The sequence below is a fragment of the Babylonia areolata genome, chromosome 19, assembly GCF_041734735.1.
Source record: "Babylonia areolata isolate BAREFJ2019XMU chromosome 19, ASM4173473v1, whole genome shotgun sequence".
Taxonomy (NCBI): Eukaryota; Metazoa; Mollusca; class Gastropoda; order Neogastropoda; family Buccinidae; genus Babylonia; species Babylonia areolata.
This window is the reverse complement of record NC_134894.1, coordinates 51137311-51159197: the sequence shown is the minus strand read 5'-3', so window position 1 is coordinate 51159197 and position 21887 is coordinate 51137311. Positions and strand designations below refer to the sequence as shown.

Sequence of the window (21887 nt, the reverse complement as noted above, 5' to 3'; positions counted from 1 at the left end):
GGAAAATAAATCACTCTGAGATAAGGACGGGCAGTGATCGCACCGGATCACTTCGCGGTGACTGAGGACTCCTGATAGTGGCTGAGAAAAGTAATTAACATTCGGTTAGTCGTTACCTCTAGGTTTTGTTGTGTTTTGTTTGCTTGCTTGCTTCTAATTCCATTGGTGATTGCGATATTGCTTTTAAGGCATATGTCTCGGGACGAAATTGGATCAAATGTTGTACATGCAGTGCCTGCCGTGCTTTATTTCTTGAACGTCAATACATAGCATTCGTAAGTCCATTTTTGCAATGCATTGCATCTGAACGCATCATCAATGCAACGATAAATTCCCGGAAAAGTTTTAGTTTTCACATTATTTTGAAGAGAAAAAAACACAAAAAACAATAAACAAAAAGGTAGGAGAGAAGGTGGGTGTTGTGTGGAGAGTTGGCGGAAACAAAATACATTGAGGATGGAGTCAATATGAATATTTGAAATGAATTGAAGTACGATTCAAAATCAATCTGAAAATTCATTTTGCCAAGCGTTCCCTAATTAATGTTACACGCTGTGTGTACCTGGATTACTTTTTGTGAATGTGCGGTGTTTGGTGTTAGTGCGTGGTTTTTGTGAGTGGAGTGTGTACAGCACATTGAGTTTCATAAAGCAATAGTATGCCCAATACAAACTTTATATTTTTATCATCATCATAATCATTGTTATCATTATTGTTGTTGTTGTTGTTGTTGCTAGTGTTGCTGTTGTTTTCAGTGCCCTCGTTGTCATGATGATGATGATGATGATGATGGTTAGTTGTTTTCATTGTTTTTACTAAATGTGCCCATTTTTCCGTATCGTGTAATCCCGCTCGTTCCTCCACCCCTCCCCAAACCCCCACCACCCACCCCACCCCACCCCACCCCCAAAAAACACCTAAAATTGTTTTGTCACAGTCACTGCAGTCCACAGGCAGCTATTTATGTCAGATCGGAATGAGGCCACCCACTAGAGGTGAGCCTGCACAGCTCCTGCGTCCGCGTGCGCGCGCGAGCGTGTGTGTGTGTGTTTATGTGTGTGTTTGTGATTCCGTCATTCCCTATGTGTATGCCTGGACGGGAGATGTTATTATCTGTTCGTTCGTCTGTTCCTCTGTGTGTCTGTCTCTATCGGCCTGTCTATCTGTATCTCTTTCAGTCTGACTCAGTCTTAACTTTCCGAGCTCACTGGGCAGAAAATAGCTAAACATTGCTGATTGGATCCACTCAAATTCATCCGACGCTACACTTGCATTCTCACTTCCCTTCAACCCAGTGGTAAAGAACATGACAAATTAAAGACACTTCTTTACTATCTATTCAATTCAAGCTCATGACACCGTCTCCAAACTCTTAATGCTCTCCTGTCTATCCACCCCAATCTACAACTACAGCCTGGAGGGACGACCATCCCGCTTCTCATACTGTTTGATCGCGCCGCCACCTTTTTGTCGCGTTTCGACTTCCCGCCATTCCAGTCTCACCTGTTCAGCTTCTCTGTCCCTTCCTCTCTCTCTCTCCCTCACACACACACACACACCACACCCACAGAGTACATGGATGAGTATCAAACTATGTGTGAGAAGATATCAATGCTCAAATCGCCAACAACAAAAAAACAAACAAAAAACAAAACCAAAAAACGTGTGTACAAGGATGCAGAAAATAAACTTTTGAAGTTGAGATATATGAATCGGGAAGAAGTCTCCCTCACAGCTTTTGGCGAATCGGGATCACCAGTTTAGTGATAGGTGAATCAGGAATAGAGAAACGGGATGGCTCACTGGAGGATGGAATCTGCGAGACACCACTCACTTCAAGTGCTCCTGACTGGACTGGCGCCTTGACGCTTTACGCTAAACCCGGCAGGCGGTCGTTCTGCCCACTTACTAACAATGATTGCGAAATTGGGAAGCTGCAGTCGCGCCTCTCTCTGCAAAGTAGTCTGGTGCCACCCGGTAATCCTATTAGCACGGGATTAGGTAGCTCTGGTGAAGTGCAGTCACACTCTCCGGGTTCTTAGCACAGTGAGTGAGTCGGACCGTGAACTTGCCAGGGTGTATGGAACGAGAGAAAGGAAACAAAAACATGGCGTTCTGAAGTAAAAAGTAAGAGTTCAAGATATAGCTTGTGTTTTCCGGCGCCGTGTTTTGCACCACTGGTCTGTGTGGCCGGAGCTTCATGCTTCTCTCAGCAGCAGGCCGGAGTTAATGCGGTTCTTCTCGTGATCACATGTCATAAAAGACAGGTGTTGGGAGTCATGTGGTCAGAAAGAAGTAAGTTCATCAACCTGTTCAGAGAACTACATTCATCGCATTTGGAGCCAACAGATTCCATGTAGCCTCTGTGTGTGTACGTGGCATTTTCAAGTAACAAAACTAAAAGCAGTCTGTGCATCAAGAATAATGGATACATTTCCATGTGTGAAAAAACGAAATATTAATTCCTAGGAAAAAAAGGTGAAGATGTGTTGCAATACCTCATTTCCGTCTTCAGCTGAACAGCTGATATGTGAAAATTAAAGAATCAACGTTCCACATCAAACTGGCGCAAGGTGTGTGTGTGAAGGCGGAAACGCAATTCGTCCATGAGTTAAACTTATTCGGAGACCAGGAGAAATCTCTGTGTGAGCCAGTGTTCTGTACAATCATGTAATGAATATACCACCGTTTCAATACTGAATGAAGTCGTTTGCCAACAATGAGCCAGCTACGTGTAGAGGTGATTGGTAGATCCCATCATCGTGAAAGAAGAAGCGGCTCTTTACTGTAAACGCATTTGTTAACAGCCGGGAGAGTGAACTGGGATCTGACAGACGTGCCTCACCTGATGACCCAGTTCATGGACACTGCACGTGCACCTCGTCACGATGACGTCCCACAGCAAACCTGGTTGGCGGCGCGTGACCAAGACGCGAGGAACTTTCGAGAACATACCCTCTCTGAGAGTGCCTGGCAGAGAGGCGTGTGCCGGTAACCCCATGTCGCGCAAAGCGCTGTCCCCCAAAAAGCCTGCCCACTACGCCGACCCCACTCTGTTCCCGGGCCGAAGGTTGGACCGCCGTCAGCCCAGCACGTACAGCTTGGTGAGCGGCAACAGCGGGCTGAGCGGCATCGACCAGGTCACGTTGCCAGGCTCCAGCCGCATGCGGGGCCCGGGCAGCATTGCGGAGTCCACCAAACTGTCACACATCTCCCTCCCGGCCGTCGGGGCCAACAACAACAACCGTGCCGTGGTGTCCGAAGGTCACGACCCCTGGGGGTCAGAGCGACAGGACAGCCCCATGAGCCCCCACAGACGGCAGGCAGGAGAGGACGGGGAGGAGGAGGATGGGAAGATCCGGTCCGCTCCCATCCTTCCGCCTCAGAGCAGCTTCACCAAGGTGTCCAGATGGCAGATGGCCAACTTCACCCACGGCCACCGCCACAAGCCCGTGACCATGGAGACACGGGAGGTGTTGCTGGAGTCCCCGGACTCCACCTTGTCCTGTGACTCGGGGCCGCGGACCCCTGTTGCCCAGAACCTCCTGTTACGTCAGCAGGACCAGCGACGTCACGAGCACCCGAGGCAGGAGCACGGGCTGCAGGAATTTGGTGCGGGCAAGCACGGGTCGGCTCCCGCCAAGGTAACGTCCACCTTCCCCACTCAGCAACAGCACCACGGGGCCAGACACATCAACCCCCACCGTCGTCCTGCCCACACCCCCGCCGTGTCCCCCACCCCGCCCCCTGACCCCGGCCCTCGCCTCAACAAGATCCTCTGGGCTCTGGGTAAGCAAGAAAGAAAGAGAGAAACGGGGTGTGGGGTAGAGATTCAAAATGGTTTATTCATGTGTAAGCCTAGCCCCTTGCGAAGGGGAATGTGAACATTGTATTATGTAAACATCACAAAACATGTCAACATATAATCTGTCGAAGGAACGATTTATCGGAATTTGTTTCAAAAGGAGAGAGAGAGAGAGAGAGAGAGAGAGAGAGAGAGAGAGAGAGAGAGAATCACACAAACACGCGCGCGTGCGCGCACACACACACACATACACACACCCACATCCCCCCCCCCCCCCCCCCACACACACACACACACATGGCACATAAGGGAAACACTATTCATGAAACTGAAAATAAAGCCTGTAAGTTAAGTTAGTTCATACTTTTTTTGCTGGCCCATCATCTGCACCGTTTCAGTGGCATTACTCCTGCACCGCTCATTCCGAGTCCCGCATAAACAGCCACACCCGGTTTTGTCTGACATCGTCCAGTTATTGGCAGTCCGCGGGGAACCATCGGTGCTAGGATGCTAGAAGGCCACATACCAGAGACCCTGCACTACTGCTGAATCACTTCGGTAGTGTTCAACAGTGCCTGTTCTGATTTAACGTACTTGGGACACCACTTCCTAAGCCTCCTACTGACAACAATAATTCCTTTGTCGCAGAGCCAGACTAAATGAACGACTCCCCCAGAGTGGATATCGCCACTACGTCCCTCCAACGATAGTCCCCCATGAATCTGTCGACAACGATGACCCTGACAAGACTCACCCTAATTACGGAAGTGGAGGGGGTCGAAACTGAGGTCACCATGAGAGCAGGGCATGAAAGTCCACACAATTTGGATTATTTTCTTATCTTTTGAAGATGAAGGGAGAGGAGGATGACGATGCTGCTATGGAAGTCCATTCAGGTTTAGAATTACATGACAAGACTGTACTCTACGCTTCCTTTCATAATGGTATCCCGGTGTTAACCAGGACTATGAGATACATACACTTGTTGTTTTGGTCAGGAAATTTGAGCAACACACCCAAAGACGCACCCGTGAAATGACATGGATGGTATTCGACTGTGTAGTGCCAGTTTTTAAGCACATACCACACTCAACTCTACAGCCATCCACAGGCCGAAAAACAAAACAAAACAACCGTCAGTTCACAACTCTAACCACTTCGCCAAGGTGGCTGGTCATTCTTTTAAAAGTTAATTCGCTTTTTTTTTTGTGAAATTAACTTTATCAACACCATGCCAAACAAGGAATGTAAGGCAAAAACGCTGCAGCTATATCACTAACTCACAGATTCCAAACACTTTAAAAGGATATTCTAACACGTGTATTTCTAGCTGTCGGGATACATGAAAATGTGAACAAACGCGAATATGAAGGAAAAATAGAAATATACATAGGAACAGAAAGTAGTTAAAAGCCATGCATTATCAAGAAGAAGTCCAAATAAACAACGATGACCTACATTCTGACCTGTGATTTATGTGCTCTCTCAATCAGCCCTTCAATGAGCATACTCGTCAGCAGCAGTCAACAGATTAATAGGGAAAATGTCGAGTGGTCCTTGAAGGGCATCACGGTGAGAAGCAGCGTCACTTCAAGGTATGCCAATACTTGAGTAATCCTCGCTTTGTGAACACCCAGTTACTGTCAAATTGCAGAAATCTGTCGCAACCACTTCAGGTACTTTTGCCATTTCGATAAAAAAATAAAATAAAATTATTAAAAAAAAATTAAAGGGGGGGGGGGACGTGGTGGTGGTGGTGGGGCGGGGGGCGGGGGGGGGGTTGTTAAAAAATCACTACCCTAAAATGCAATGCCTCCCCACGTCCCTTTGACAAAGGCTGCTACTGTTTGTTTTGCAAGAGTGAAAGGCTCACTGACGATGATGGTTCTGTGTTTCTGGTTTATCTCCCGGACACAATATGCTCTGAACGACGTTTCAGTTGGTTTTGACGATGGCTAACAGCTTCTGTACAAGACATAACTAGAGCATTTCCCTCTCATAAGCGTTAACTCAACCACAGTCTTGGCACGACCTCCCACCCAGTCCCACACGCTTCACACACACACACACACACACACACACACACACACACACACACACACACACAGACTGTTCTGTAATACCGGCATCATTGTTACCAGTGTATTGCCCAAGCGCATTTCTAAATAAAATTCATCTTGAAGGCGATCGCAAAAGCGACAAATGTCAGTAGTGGTAAAGGTTCATTTGAGCCACGGGAAAATTTTAGTTCGAAAATGGAGTGATGGAGATCCGTACTTTCCAAAGAAGTTGAAGTCCCTTATGAGGCCTGACACCAATATGTGTTCGGTTGAACAACAAAAAGCTGTAATATATCCATCAACCTATCTATCTATCTATCAATCTATATATATATATATATATATATATATATATATATATAATATATATATACATATATATGCATGTGTGTGTGTGTAAGCATAATTATATATCTCCCTATCTCTCTTTCTATGTGTGTTTGTTTGTTTATATATATATATATATATATATATATATATATATATGTGTGTGTGTGTGTGTGTGTGTGTGTGTGTGTGTGTGTGTGTGTGTGTGTGTGTACGCACGCACGCGCGCGATCGATACGGGTGGGTGAATGATAAAGACGTGAAAAACAGAAAGAGTGAAAGAAGGGAAGACAAACAAGCGTGAACTCTCCATCTAAACCCGGTTTCCATTCCATTCATTCTCCTGCCCGGGATGGGCGTAGAGGAGACATGAGGGACGATTCCGTAGTCAGACGACGCCATCCGGTTCTATCTTCTGCCTGTCGTATCAGCGTAGCGCTATCCATATTGGTCCATTCCTTGATGTTGTCCATCCAGCATTTGGCTTGCCTCCCTCTTCGCCTACCACTGTCTTTTGCAGTGAATTGTGGCGTGTCACATGCCCGAACCATGACAGCTTCCTCCTTTTGACCACTGCTAAGAGTGGTTCCAGTGGACCCACTAGCATAGTTATTGGGCTCTTGACAAAGTCATTGGTCTTTCTGTCCTTCCATGAGATTCCAAGCAGTCGTCTGAAGCATTTTGTCTCAAACGTCTGGACTTTCCTAGTAGTCTCTGCTGTTAAAGTCCAACTTTCACATCCATACAGCAGTATGGATAGCACCAGGGATCGGTACAGTTTGATCTTTGTTGGAAAGCTGATCTCTCTGCTCTTCCAAATCTTGCTGAGCTTAGCCATTGCTGATGTTGCGATCGCTATCCTAATCTTTATTTCAGTTGTTGAGCGACCGTCGTTTGTGAGGGTGGTGCCGAGATATTTGAAAGCATCCACTTCTTCAAGTTGTTGTCCGTTCATGAAGATTTGAGCTTGGGTGTTGGTTGAGCTGTTTACCAACACTTTGCTTTTCTCGGTGCTCACTTCCATTCCGTATGCACCTGCTCTTCCTTCTAATCTCTTGGTGAGGTCTTGTAGTTCTTTGTTGCTGCCTCCTAGTAGATCTATGTCATCTGCGAATCTCAAGTTGTTGATGATTCTTCCTCCTATGGAGATGGTAGAGTGGAAGTCATGGAGGGTTTCGCGCATGATGTTTTCTAGGAAAAGGTTGAATAGTGCTGGGGAGAGCAGGCAACCCTGACGGACACCGACTGTGGTCTTAAAGTATATTCCGATTTGGTTGTTGAGGAGGACTGCGCTGCTGGATGTCTTGTACAGCGCCTGAATGACTTGGGTGAGACCCTCCTCGATGCCAAACTGTCTGAGTACCTGCCACAGTCCATCATGCCACACCCTGTCAAAGGCTTTCTTGAAGTCTATGAAGTTGTGGAACAGGTCTCTTTGATGTTGCAGGTGTTTTTCCATCAGTAATCGGCAGGTGAAGATCTGTTCTACTGTGCTTCTGCCTGCTCTGAATCCGGCTTGTTCCTCTGCCAGGTGTTCTTCAGCCTCTTTCTTGAGTCGGTTTAGAATGACTCGAAGCATGATTTTGCTCGTGTGGCTAATAAGACTGATTGTCCTGTAATTCTGGCATTGGCGGAGATTCCCCTTTTTTGGTATGGGGATGATGAGCGACCGAGTCCATTCTGAGGGCCACTGTTTTGTCTCCCAGATCTTTTGACAGATTGCTGTTACAATTGTGACCAGCTCATTCCCTCCGTGTTTGAGCAACTCTGCCGGAATGTTGTCTGCTCCAGGTGACTTTCCTGCTGGTAGACTGCGTACAGCTTCTTCCACTTCTTCCCTCAACACTGGCAGGGGTGAAGGTTCCCTTGATGGTGTTATGTCTCTGTCAATCAAACTGTCATCTGGTTGTATGGGATAGTTGTATAATTCTTGACAGTATTGTGTCCATCTGTTCAGAACAGCGGAGCTTTCTGTCAGTAGTTCGCCTGAGGTATCCTCAATGACAGACGATTTGTTCTGCTGCGTCTTGGTGAGTTTCTTCAGTGTGGCATAGGCAAATTTGCTGTTTCCTCCTTCCATTCCTTTTTCGATCTTCTCACACTGGTCGTTGATCCATTGTTCTTTGGCTTCTTCCATCTTTTTTCTCACAAGTTTATTGGTTTCACGATACTGTGCGGCTTCGTTAGGGCTAGTGTTTTTCGTCTTCTTCAGGGATCTTCTCTTATCACACAGGTCAAGGATGTCGTTAGAGATCCATGGCTGGTGTTTCTTCCTCTGTCGCCCCAGTACCTCTTCAGCTGTTTCACGGACTGCCTCATTGAAGGTTTACTTTGCATATAATATATCGATGAGGTCTACCTGTCTACGCGAATGGAAATCTAATTACTCCATACAGATCTTCCAGCATGCAAAATCAAACGAACAAAAACTGGTATCAATCGACATAAGTACGCCTGCATCTTCTCTTTAGTCAAACAAAGACCGTGATCATTATTTCTGAAAATGTTTCGCCATGGCCTCTTTAAACTCGTATTGGCTTCACCAATCCGCACGACAACTGTGAGAAGGTAATACTGCGAATGAAAGGTTGATTTCATGTTTAGGGGGCTATGTGACGTACCCCGAAATGAGTAGGAAGTAACAAGCGTTTTCGTTTTCACAACTTATTCAAACAATTGCTTCTGGACAAATATCTCTTGCTGATCCAAGCTTACTATACCGAAAGAATCATGAAACTGAAAGTCCGTCATCTGACTTAGCTATCCTCTTGCGCACTACGTGTCCACTACCGGCAATGCGCCGCTTCGTTTAACGCTTGCTCCTTACCGCTAATGCGCGAGCAACGTTGCACATACGTTGCGCTTTACTTGTAATGCGCAAATTACCGCTATTGATTACGACATATATGCACGAATTGATAAAAACATTCCCTTCATTCCGATTTCCCTGAAATAAACCGTCGATACCACATGGGAAAGTAAACAAGAGAAAAGAAATCAATGCCCACATTTCGGCACGACGGTCTGTCACCCCTCTCCATATGACGGGGATGTGTAACAACACAACACAGTGGATTGGGCACTTATCTGGGGTGCACATCGCACGATATTCGTACCAACATGAAGGTAAACATGGTCTGTAGTTTGTAATTTTCTGTCTAACAGATAACGAAGCTTTGCAAAGTGTGCCTGTGCTGTCCATATTGGGCTGTCTAGCTGTTATGTTCCAACCCTCCAGTGTACGTGGTCCGTGTGTGTCCTGTCATGTGCAGCCCCCGACGAGCACGCCAACACGTCTGATGCAGGAGCATCTCACATGCAGGCCAGCTGGCAAGGCACTTCCATTTTCGGGGACAAGAAACCGCCCCGTGCGTTGCATAAAACGGTGACCCTCACCGACCTAGAAGTGGACAGTGACATTGTCTGCAACGTTCCGGAGACACCCCGCCATCCTCACTTAACGGAGCAACTCCTCCTGGACCATAACGAGGCAGGACCGTGGTCACGTGACGATAGAATTCATCAGTGGTTGTCTGAATGTGACCAAGAAACGACATCTCAGTCTTTGCCCAGTCATCTTCCGGACATCCAGTATACGTTCAAATATATGAAGACAACCTCGTGATTATTTTTATAATTTGATTTACATGTGACCTATGTACAGATGGTGCACATTCATTCCAATGTATTCAACAGAACATTCTCATGAAGTTTGCCATAGCATTTCAATAAAGTACCCAGTTAGATTTTCGTTAAGGATGGATACTAAGGTGAGCTTCATCTCATTTGAAGATAACTTCTAACTGAAGTTGCAGTCACGTGAATATACATCCTAATTGCCTGAACAAGACATTTACGCACACTGTTTTATACAATATATGTTTGGTTGCTGTTTTCAATGTTTTTGTTTGTTTAATAATAATATATGTGTTATACATTGCATCGCTCTGTTTGTGTGTTTGTTGTCTCCAATTATATAACGGAGGTTAACATACAAGCAGGGTTTTTTTTTCTTACAAAGAATTCACAAGCCTGAAGAACGAGTCAACCTAACGGCACGTCACTGAATAAAACATGATGGCGTTTACGTTCTGATATTGTGTTCATCATTTCCTCTTTTCTAAAGTTAAAGTAACTGTAAAGAAAACGATCTTTTTAGAGACATGCAGACATTGGCAGATAGACAAGTAGGGATGGCGAAACAGATATTGAAATCGCATTTAACTATTATAAAGTGTCTGAATGAAAACTGCATGTTTGTCTACAGAAATAAGATACGGACTTCAGAGCTGAAACATGTAAATTTACTTAAAACAATTCTCATCACCTCAACCTCGCATGTCTGTCGGTATGTGTGTATGCCTGTTTGATTTTCTGACCCTCACACACCGCTCTCTGCCTACTTCAGCTCTTTTTCCTACCTGGACGAGACATGCTGTCACCTCACATTCTCTGTCACGCTCGATGACCTAGACTTTCCTGATCATCATATTACAGCACACAATTCCATCACAAAGACACACACACACACACACACACACACACACACACACACACGCACACACACACACACACACACACACACACACACACACACACACACACACACACACACACACACACACACTCGTGGAGTGACTTTAAACCAAATTCTTGCACCACTGTGAAATCGCACAGCGGCAGGGAGTGTCTGTTCCTGGAGGAAAATTCTACTTCCATACTGGCCTGACAAGAGAGTGTCAGCCTGAAAGACATTCGATAAGCTCCCTTTAAGCTCTCCAGCTGCCATCAACCAGCAGCAGTGTACAGGCACAGCCAAGCTGAGCTTAATCCCTCAAGATTAGGATCGATTTAGTAAGATTTGTTTCTCTTCAGGCTGAGTCGAACAGTTCAACACAAATGACTATGCATGTACTTGTGTTTCTCGACACTATGTAAGCGTGTGTGTCTATTTTTAGATTTAGCTGGGCCCCAACAAAATCTTACCCAACTCAACAAGGTATTGAATACTTTACCCCCAGTTGAGGAAAATCATTTGCTGTCTTTCTGTTTTTAAAATGCAACAACACCGACAAACACACTTATTCAGTACAAGTACAAAAAAGACTAAACATGCTTAAATGCTAAGTTGACGTTAACCTCACGTACAATCAACTTTACTTTGACTTTTTCTCTAGGAGTGTCCATTGCGGGTCTGAACATCTATACAACGCATTGAATATTGGCTGAAAATGATAAAGATATCAATGTCAATAATATGCAGACGAGCAGATGAAACATTCTTCTTACAGCATGAATCCCGTCATTTTAACTGGTTATCAGATAAATAGAAGGCTGACTGAAAATGGCTTTGGAATTTTTTGACTCAGCCAATGTGTTCGTTATGAGTATGGTTTCATGACCGAGATCGAAGATTGACTTACTTCTTATAAGCAAATGTAGCAATCAAATACTGATTACAACGATAAATATAAACATTTCTATTCATTCAAAGGTGTTTTTCAAACAGCCAAACGTTTGCTACAATTAAATGGCACAGAGACTTCAAAATTGAGATTCAGGCTGGCTGAAGGTAACCGGGTTAAAAACTGTAAGCAATGATTTAAAAATGAAGAATATCTAAATGAAACTATCTGCCGATCATGCAGAAACGACAACGAAAATGAAGAACACTTTTTATTCCACTGTGTTGCTTATGCAGATAAACGCAAGCTTTATATTGCAATAACGTCTTCCTCATACCACCCTGGCGCAAATTATCTTTATAACCTATTGACCAACAACAACGAAATCATATATAACTCTTGCCAAGTACATTGCAAAAGCAGTGCGCATTAGAAAAAAATCTGGACAAAGGATTAGTTCCTCTCTGGGTGATACAGTCTACGTTGTCGCGCGCGCGCGCGAGTGTGTGTGTGTGTGTGTGTGTGTGTGTGTGTGTGTGTGTGTGTGTGTGTGTGTGTGTGTGTGTGTGTGTGTGTGTGTGTGTGTGTGTGTGTGTGTGTGTGTGTGTGTGTGTGTGTGTGTGTGTGTGTTCGTTCGTTCGTTCGTTATTTTGCTTAACGTCTATCCCCATTTGTGATTTTAGACGAAAACCCATCATCTTCCCCACCCCACCCATGCTTTAAAACCAGTACTTTCCCTGTTCCTCTCTCCTCAATTAGCATTTAAAAGAATATAAACGAAATAAAACCAACTAGTCAGCCAGTAGAATTACAACAAAGAGCCAATGGGGCTCCAAATTAAACTCTGAACTATTTCAAACACATGTTGATTATCATACAAAACATTTCTAATGTATGCAGATGGAACTGAATGGAGTCTCCCGTCGGACCGACGGACGAGTAGGCAGGCAGGCTTATCTGTCGGTGTGTGTCATATGGGAGAAGAGGCCGATTCTGGATGCGCAGTACTTCCCACAGGTGTTGCAAGGGAAAACGTCTCCGGAAGTTGAGCCCTGCTTCCTTCGCTCACGTTTCTCCTTAGTGGCCAGGTTCTCTTGTTTTCAAACGTCTTTGTGCCACAAGAGCACAGCATCCTCCAGCGAGAGCGGTCAAGGGCATCAGTTTCCCAGGAAGCGATTTCTATGTCACAGGCTTTGAGGTTTGTCTTCAAGGTGTCCTTGAAGTGCTTGCAGGGTCTTGCAAGTTTGCGGTGGCCTTCCTTCAGGTGTCCATACAAGAGCATCTTTGGGATCCTGCTGTCTGTCAAGAGGACAACGTGTCCTGTCCAGCGTAGCTGGAACTGGATCAGCAGGCTTTCGATGCTGGGCAGGTCGCTCCTCTCTAGGACCTGGAGGTTGGAGACCCTGTCTTGCCACTTTATGCCAAGGATCTTTCGTAGGCATGCTCAAGTTGTTGAATCTGACGGCGATACGTCGTCCATGTTTCACAGCAGTACAACAAGGTGGTCAGCACCAACAGTTCTGTAGGTTTTGATTTTGGTGCTGAGCCTGATGTCTTTGTTATTCCACAGCCTGTTGTTGAGTCTGCCAAAGGCGGAGCTGGCCTTGGCGATGCGCAGCGTCACTTCTGCATCAAGGGCTCCGTTGCTGCATAGGGTGCTGCCCAGGTAGCAAAACTTGTCGACTGACTTGATTTCTGTGTCATTGATCTTGATTGCAGGTGGGGTGGGGGGGGGGGGTGGAGGCACTGGCGTTCTATGAGCTAGCTGGTTGGTACATGGACTCGGTCTTGCTGAGGCTGCTGGTAAGTCCAAAGCACCTGCAGGAGGTTGAGAACCTGTCCATAATGAACTGTATGTCCTCATGGGTGTGTGCAGCAAGCGCGCAGTCATCAGCGAAGAGGAACTCTCTCAACAGTGCCTCGAACACCCTGGACCTGGCGTGGAGTCGCCGCAAGTTGAAAGGTTTGCCATCTGTGCGAAACTGTATGTAGATGCCCCGGTCACAGTCTTGGAAAGCGTCAATCAGCATGGCAGAGAAGAGAATGGAGAACAGTGTGGGTGCCAGGACGCAGCCCTGCTTCACTCCATTTACCACAGGGAACGGATCCGACATGTCAGTATTTTCCTGTATTCTCGCCTGCATACCATCGTGGATTGACGGAATCAGCTGGATTAGGCTCTCTGGGCAGCCGAACTTTAGGAGGATCTTCCACAGACCATGGTGGTTCACCGTGTCGAAGGCCTTAGTCCATGTGGAGCTCCTTGTTCTGCTCACAGCACTTCTCTTGCATCTGGCGTATGGCACACACCATGTCACATGTTCCCCTGCCTGAGCGGAAGCCGCACTGTGCTTCAGGGATGACTGTGTTTGAGACATGGTGAACCAGTCTGTTTAGTATGATGCGGGCGAAGATCTTGCCGGCGGTGCAGAGAAGAGAGATTCCACGGTGGTTATCGCAGGATGTTTTGTCTCCCTTCCGTTTGTAAATGTGGACAATTGAAGCTTCCTTGAAATATTGGGGGACCTTCCCTCTCTCCCAGATAGACTGGAACAGAGCAGTCAACTTGTCTGTCAGCACCTCGCCTCCATACTTGTAGATGTCAGCCTGGATTCCATCGCTCCTGGTGTTTTTCCTTACTTTGTCAGCTTCAGGGCCTTCCGGGTCTCGGTCTTGGTGGGAGGGACAGCTAGCGAGTCATTGACTGGTAGCTGTGGGAGAGCTGCAATTACCTCGTCAGATATGGACGAGTCCCTGTTGAGGATGGTGTTGAAGTGTTCTGCCCAGCGGGCAAGTATGTCTTTCTAGTCTGTCAGGAGGGTGGTCTGGTCCAAGGCTTGGACAGGGGGTGATCCTGTGACTCTCGGCCCATACACAGCTCGGAGACCATCATGGAAGGTCTACATGTCGTGAGCATCAGCAGCGGACTGAAGCTCTTCGGACTTTCTCTCCCACCAGGTGTTCCTCATCTCACGTAGCCTCTTCTGTACGGGTTGCCTGGTTTGCAAGAACTGGTCCTTCTTCCCCTGGCAGTCTTTATCGGAAATGTGATTGTGTGTTGGTGATGGTCAGTCCATGCTGAGCGCAAAGCGAGAGCAAAAGCAGTCCGCTGAAGTTGCACTTGCCAATGCCGTGCTGTCCTAGGACGTTTGGCCACGATAAGTCCACGCCGACGCGGGCATTGAAATCCCCAAGGATGATCAGCCTGTCCTTTCTGTCTACCGCTGAAATGGTACGGCTGAGCTCCTCGTAGAAAGCTTCTTTGATGTCATCAGGGTTGGTCATCTTCGGGGCATAGCAGCTGATGACTGTGGAGAAGCGATCCTCGGACAGCTTCAGACGCAGGGTCATCAGCCTATCGTTTATCCCGCGTGGAAGGCTGTCACGCTGTCGTGCAAGTTTGGCTCGTATGTCAAAGCCCACAACTGAGGTTTCTTCAATCACCGATATGTGTGACGGGACATTAAACAAAAATTCCTACAACTGAGGTTCTTGGGGTGCCGTCTGGCTTCCCAATGCAGTAGAAGGTGTAGCCCCCTCCAACTTTTCCAGCTGGGTTTCACCGGCAAACCTGGTTTCGCTCAGGGCTGACATGTCCACCTGGTAGCGATCAAGCATTCTAGCAATGAGCGCTGTGCGCCTTTCTGGTCTGTCGTCTCTGTCTAAAAGGGTGCGAACATTCCAGGCACCCAGAGTCAGGGCATGACTCCTGGTTCTTTTCTTCTGTTGTTTTCGACCGTTAGTGTTGGATGTCCGAATAGGTGCGGTTTCCTACGTGAGACAGACTTTGTTTAGGCATCCTTTTATCTCTCCTTCCCCATGTGGGGAGAGCAGTGCTGTCCCTAAAAAGGGCTGCTCTGACACTGTGGAAGGATACGGGCGCTCCATCTGCCCCAGTCTATGGCGGACGACCATCACCCCACAGCCGCCTGCGTGCAGAGTCGTGACTGGGAACTGCCAGCAGCATCCTCTGCCTGTCCCCGTTACCACTTCTCCATCGCCGCAGGGCTTGGGAAAGCTGGGTATTGAATGGCTAGCTCGACGTTCCGACATTAGCCTGGTTACCTGACCAGCACAGGTGACTTTTTTTTTTAGTGAAGAGGAGTTGTGCAGTCCCTTCCCCACTCTCTCGCCTACCGAAGCTCACATCCCCACAGGTGCAGATACTGCCACGTGTAGGACGGCCTCGGCAGGTGCAGGTTTTTTCTTCGGAGTTCCGTCTCCAAGGAGGACTTCCAGCCAAGGATAAGAGCTCCTCCTGCCCTTTGGTCATCCTCTTCCGCCTTCACAGCCGTTGGGAAAGGTTTCCTCCTCCGCCAGAGATGGAACTGCAGATTTTGTAAATGACATGGGCAAATATGGTTTTTAACTGTTCACATTTATGGATAATGTGCATGGGGGTAATTTCATTACCGCAAATGCAAGTCATATTAAAAGTATATTTTGTTTTGATGGCATCCAGTCGTAGTCTGTATATTAGACTGGTGAGCCCTCTGCTACTGTGATGTCCTTTTGTTTTAAAAGAAAACATACAATCAATTTTGTGCGAGCTATTGTTTTTTGGGTTTTTTTCTGTCAGGGTCAGACTCCTCTTTTAGTTTATTGACATGGTTCAAAATTTTTTTCTCCAGTAGAGAATAACCTTCTGGTAATGAGTGCGGAATACGAATTTCTATGGCACTGTAAATATTCATTGCGCCATTTTTTGCATAACGATCCACCCGCTCATTTTCTGAGAAAGGACCCAACAAAATTAATCTTTGGGTGTTTTTGGAACGCTCCGCAACAGGAAGAGATGACCCTTCGTTCTCGTGACATGCAGTTGCATCTCGTAATTCACGAAACAATCATGACTGCATGGGTGTGAAATCAGCTACTGGTTGCAAAGTTTCAAGTTTGTGAAAACGTCACGCAAGTGTGAGTACAATGGAGTTTTTCGGAACAGGTGTATGTGGAAGGTAGGAAGACTCTCTTTATTTTATCTCCTTGTCCGGGCCAATTTTGAAACAAGCAATTTCACATTTTGTAATCCTCTCTCCTTCGGTCGCTAAGACATCAAAACTGATATGTGTAGTGACAGTCTTTTTGAAATAAAATTAAAAAACAATGCCACCAAAACGGAATGCTGGAAATAAAAGAAAAAATCGTTCATCTGAAGTTAGCAGTAGTTTTCAAGACTGTAGTGCTGCTGAGTCTACGGTGGGGTTAAAAAAAAAAAAAAAAAAAAAGCAAAAAAACAACCAAAAAAAAACCGATCTGAATCGTTAAGCAACCAAAAGACATTGAAGGAATTCGTGAGTCTTGAATGAAAAAATGAATACTTTAAAAACCAAAATTGATGCCAGCGAATCACGTTTATTTCAGCACATTTCTAATCAGTTTGACAGATTGCGTGGTGACATTTTTGAATTGCAGCAGGAAAATGATAACTTAAGAGCCAAATTAGAAGACAGTGAAGACACTTTAGAAGATCTGCTAGAGGAAATCAAAACATTGGAAAATATCAGCCAAATGGACACACACAAAAAATAAATAAACGACCTGGAACAGTACCAGAGAAGAGACGAATCCACAATGGAATCAGAACAACAAGTGTTGAAAATCATCAGGGATAATTTACAGCTGCAAAGAGTGTCAAGGGCAGATATCATCATGGCTTACAGAGTCGGTCAAAGTGTCGGCAACAGGCCCCGTCCCATAATCGTAAAATTGATTTCAAGAAAAATTAAAACAGAAGTCATCAAAAACAGAAGACTGCTGAAAGGAACACATACAGGAATAGTAGAGGACTTAACCCCACTTAACATGAAATTTTTAATGGAAGTAAAAAAAATAAATAAATAAAATAAAATAAAAACTCGTGGTAAAAAAGCAACAAAACTGCTGAACAAAAGAGCGAGTGATTTACTTACAAAGGTAGTGCACGGAGACATGAGTGTTCTGAAGGACACATCTGCCATCACTCCAGGCCCGGACAACACAGTGTCACCAGCGCACAGTGAGCAGAGGGAGAGACGTTCCAGACTGTCAGACTGTGATAATGATGAACAGTGGTAGGAATGGTGACAGTGATGGTGAAGATGAGTACTGCTATTATTATTATTTGCATTATTGACAATATTCATTTATTCTTTGTTATTATCGACAATCTTTTTGTTACGTCGTTTTATAGTGGCAGTGATGGCGAAGATGAGTGTTGCCATCATTATTCTTTGCGTTTCTGACAATAATGTTTTAGACTTCGCATTATTGAGAGGGACCCCCCACCCACCCACCCACCCCCCCAAAAAAAACAAAAAAAAACTAGTGACGTAACATCTCGGAGGCCTGATTGACTGAACCAATGATGTTGGGGGAGGATAGGGGGGGAGGGAGGTGAACATGACTTCATTCATCTCTGATGGAGATCTGTATGTCTTTTTTCAGGAAGACATGTGGTTACACTTCTTTGTGCACCCCACCCCCCACCCTCCCCGCTAGCGCGCAAGCGCGCGTGAATATGCACGCACACGCACACACACATCCTTGTGCCCCCTCTTTCTCCCTCTTTTTTCCCCAGGCGATTTTTTTGTCTGTTTGTTGTTGTTGCCTTTTCCTTTTTGTTTTTTGTTTGTTGTTTTTCTGTGTGTTTTTTACCAGTGTGTAAGCTGTGGCTGGTGTCATTCGAGCAATGTGGAACGTTCTTTTCACGTGCGATGATTCGGTTTTTGTTTGTTGTTGTTGTTTTGTTGTTGTTGTTGTTTTTCACCAGTGGGTGAGCGGGTATGTGTAACTCGAGCAACTTGGAACGTTTTTCATGTGCGATGATTTTTTTAAGGGTTTGAACGGCAATTTACCTGGAAGTCTGATTGACTGAACTGTCTGATGATTGGGGAATGGGTGGAGGGATGGGTGTGTGTTTGAATTCGACTCATTGCTTGTCCACTAGTGCAACCAACATTTATCCCACCTTTGGTTTCTGCCAAAGTTCTTTTAGAACATGATTAGATTTTGATTTTTGATAATCATTTTTCACACATCTGGCCATGAGAGAGCGCCTTACAGAGTGTGGCAAGGCAAGAGCAAGCCAGGGTTACGCAAGCGCGGTATAGGGGGTCGCCAGAGGAAAGGGTACAATGCGGTACAGTACATGTGACTGACTGCTGCCGCGCTGATGCTGTCCTATACATCCGTTACTAGGACACTGCGGCAGATGACAGATACCGTACAGAAAATAAGAGAACTCTTTGGGGTCAAAAGAAAACAAACATTTCCAATTTCATGTATGTTATACTTAATCGATAAAAGACACAAATTCGCTTTTATGAATGTTTTCCAGTTTCTTACCAGTAATGACATTACATAAAGAATGAAAACAGTATTATACCGACTGCAAAGGTGAATTTACGAAGGCAGCACGGGATCATTTAGTTCATAAGTACAATTTTGTTGACATTTTACGCAATGCACAACTTGGAAATACTTCATGTTCTATGTATTAACGAGTAGTATATAAATATCTAAATATGTGTTAACCGGGTTTGTTTCAATGAACATTGCGGGAGCACTGTTCAGAAAATTAATTCAGAAAGCATGGAAGGCAGATGATGGCAAAATCGACCAGCAGCATGTCTTGGTGTGAAAAGAACGGTATGAAATACATATTTTTCTTTGGAAATGAACCGGTATTTGCAAATGTGACTCACGAACCCTGGCGCAGTAGACACGTCAGTTTACCGTGGGAACGAAAATGCATCTGGCTGGAGTATAAAGGTGGTAAAATGCAGTGTATCAGTTTCAGTTTCAGTAGCTCAAGGAGGCGTCACTGCGTTCGGATAAATCCATATACGCTACACCACATCTGCCAAGCAGATGCCTGACCAGCAACGTAACCCAACGCGCTTAGTAAGGCCTTGAGAAAAAAAAATATATAACTAAATAAAATAAAATAAAATAAAAAGAAATAAGTAAATAAATAAATAAATAATAGATAAATACATAAAAAGAACTACTACTACTAATAATAATATTTATAAGGCGCAAAAACTTAATGAAGTCAACTATAAGCGTACAAAAATAAAAATAGAGAGATAAATAACTAAAAAAAAAAAAATGAAATAGAATAAAATAAAAAAGACAACAATGATGATAAATAAGCAAATAAATGCGAAACATGCAGACACACATTCACACATACACACACACATGTGCATAACAGATATGCACTAAACATACAGTTTCACAGATATAAAAGCACGATCAAATACACATAAACATACATGAGCCGCAACACACACACACACACACACACACACACGCACGCACGCACGCACGCGCGCGCGCGCGCGCGCGCGCGTGCACAGAACTCTCCTGACACTTGTGTACACTTACACCCTCGCGCACGCACACACGCACACAAACACACAGACACACAAACACACACATACACACACGCACAGAGGCTGACACTGATTGGCCTCAAGAGGGATGGGAAAAGATCTCTGATGCCAAGAACGTGGCGATTAGTGTGTTGCTCAGTCTATTGTAAGCCCACATAGACTCTGTTCCGTTTTGAAGAAATTTGCGCAATGTTGGTTTGGAAATGATGCAGATATTTGTTTGATTTGTAAAGCATCGTGATCTACCTTTCATGTTAGATTTACGGCCGCTCCCTCTCTCTACCTTTATTTCTTTGAGGTGATCGATGGTATGATGGCCTTGTACCTGTTCTTTTTGATATTCTTTGACTTTTCTGAGGATTTCCGATTTTCCTAGATGTAGGCCGCTCGTTGTTTTTGCGTTACCAGCAAGTCTGTCAGCTCGCTCATTTCCCTTAACACCTGCATGTCCCGGGCAGTATGACCATGTAAGTTTTTTAATCTGAAAGTTGCGCATTGCCTTATGCCACTCTGGGTTTCCCATTCCATTTTCAATTTTCTGTATGAGGTTCATTGTCTCATGTTCTATGGACTCTCGTCTCCGGCTCTTATGATCTCCCCGAGAGCAGACATGATGTAGAAATAGGTGTTACTTATGTTTCATAATTATGTTGTTATCTGAAATACTGTTCAATATAAATATCCTAAAAGGCGATGGTCAAGATATAAATTGAAATGGGGATAAAAAATCATTCAGTAAAGAGACCACACACACACACACACACACACACACACACACACACACACACACACACACACACACAAAAGCGCGCGCGCTTGATTGCAGTTAGCTGCACGTAATAAATTTACTTGCGTGCGCGTGTGCGTTATCAAGAAAACGTTTCTTAATTACATATAAGAACGTGGAAAAGAAAAATGGTTGTTCTTTTCATATTGTCTGATTCATATGTAAAAACGGCAAATGATAAAAGATAAAAGAAACGTCAGACTCACAATAAAATATGAAACTATTATTTGTTGTCACTTGTACAGAAATAACACTGTCTACATGCCACGGATACCGAGACAGTGAAGAAATTAATTAAGTGAAATTTGGAAAACATCAGCTGTCATGTGATGACTGGCCTCACTGAAAAAAACATTTTGAATTTGTTTTGCATGTACACGAAAAGCCCAACGTCATTTATCAGACTTCGATTACGTAGAAAGACAGATCGAAGCAAAAAATAGAAACACTGCCCTAAGTCCAAGGACGCCTTTCATAAGCATCAATATAGTTTGCGCTTTACCGATTCTCGCATAAGCCTTCACGTCGATCCCTGTCACGATAATTAACATTTCAACTTAAGGAAACTGAGCTTCTCACAAAACCAGTCTCATTTATCTGTTGTGACAGTGCGGAGCCAGCAGCTCCGTGAGGTAAACTTCATCATAGTCATTATTGCAGATAAACCTTTCACCTATTTTGAGAACCTGTGAACTGGAAGAACAAGGTGGAGATAAGGAAGGACTGAAGTGACCCCAGGTCAACATCGGGGTTTTGCTGCACTATCCTCTTTCTTTATCAGTCACCAAAGAACACTCCTATCTTCTTTTTAGACTAAACTCCAGAGATATCGTTATCTCGCAGCGATAATTAAAATCTGGTAAGTTATTGACATGTCCAACCGGAAGATTAATTTGGCAATCACGTGATTACACAAACAGCACATTCCAGCGTCACGCAGAGGCTACACTGGGAAGAGAATGGTATAAAACCCGGGATGCTTTGAGCTGGGCGTCAGATGACCCTTCCACCATAGAGGTGGGGTAAAGAAGCTAGGAGCTCTTTCAGTCACCAAGCTCACTGTGTGGAACGGGTTCAGTAGTGAACTACAAAGAAGAAAGAGAAGACCGAGGGGTCGTCTTCACC

At 44.9% G+C, this 21887-nt stretch overlaps 1 protein-coding gene across 1 annotated transcript in view; it reads right to left on the bottom strand.

Moving 5' to 3' along the window:
• Positions 1–2953, bottom strand: part of LOC143294199 (mucin-5AC-like) — an 89099-nt gene extending 86146 nt beyond the window's left edge. The window contains exon 1 of the mRNA XM_076605630.1: positions 2833–2953. Within this exon, the coding sequence (XP_076461745.1) occupies positions 2833–2953 (121 nt within the window). The remainder of the gene's footprint in view (positions 1–2832) is intronic.
• Between the last annotated feature and the right edge of the window lie 18934 nt (positions 2954–21887).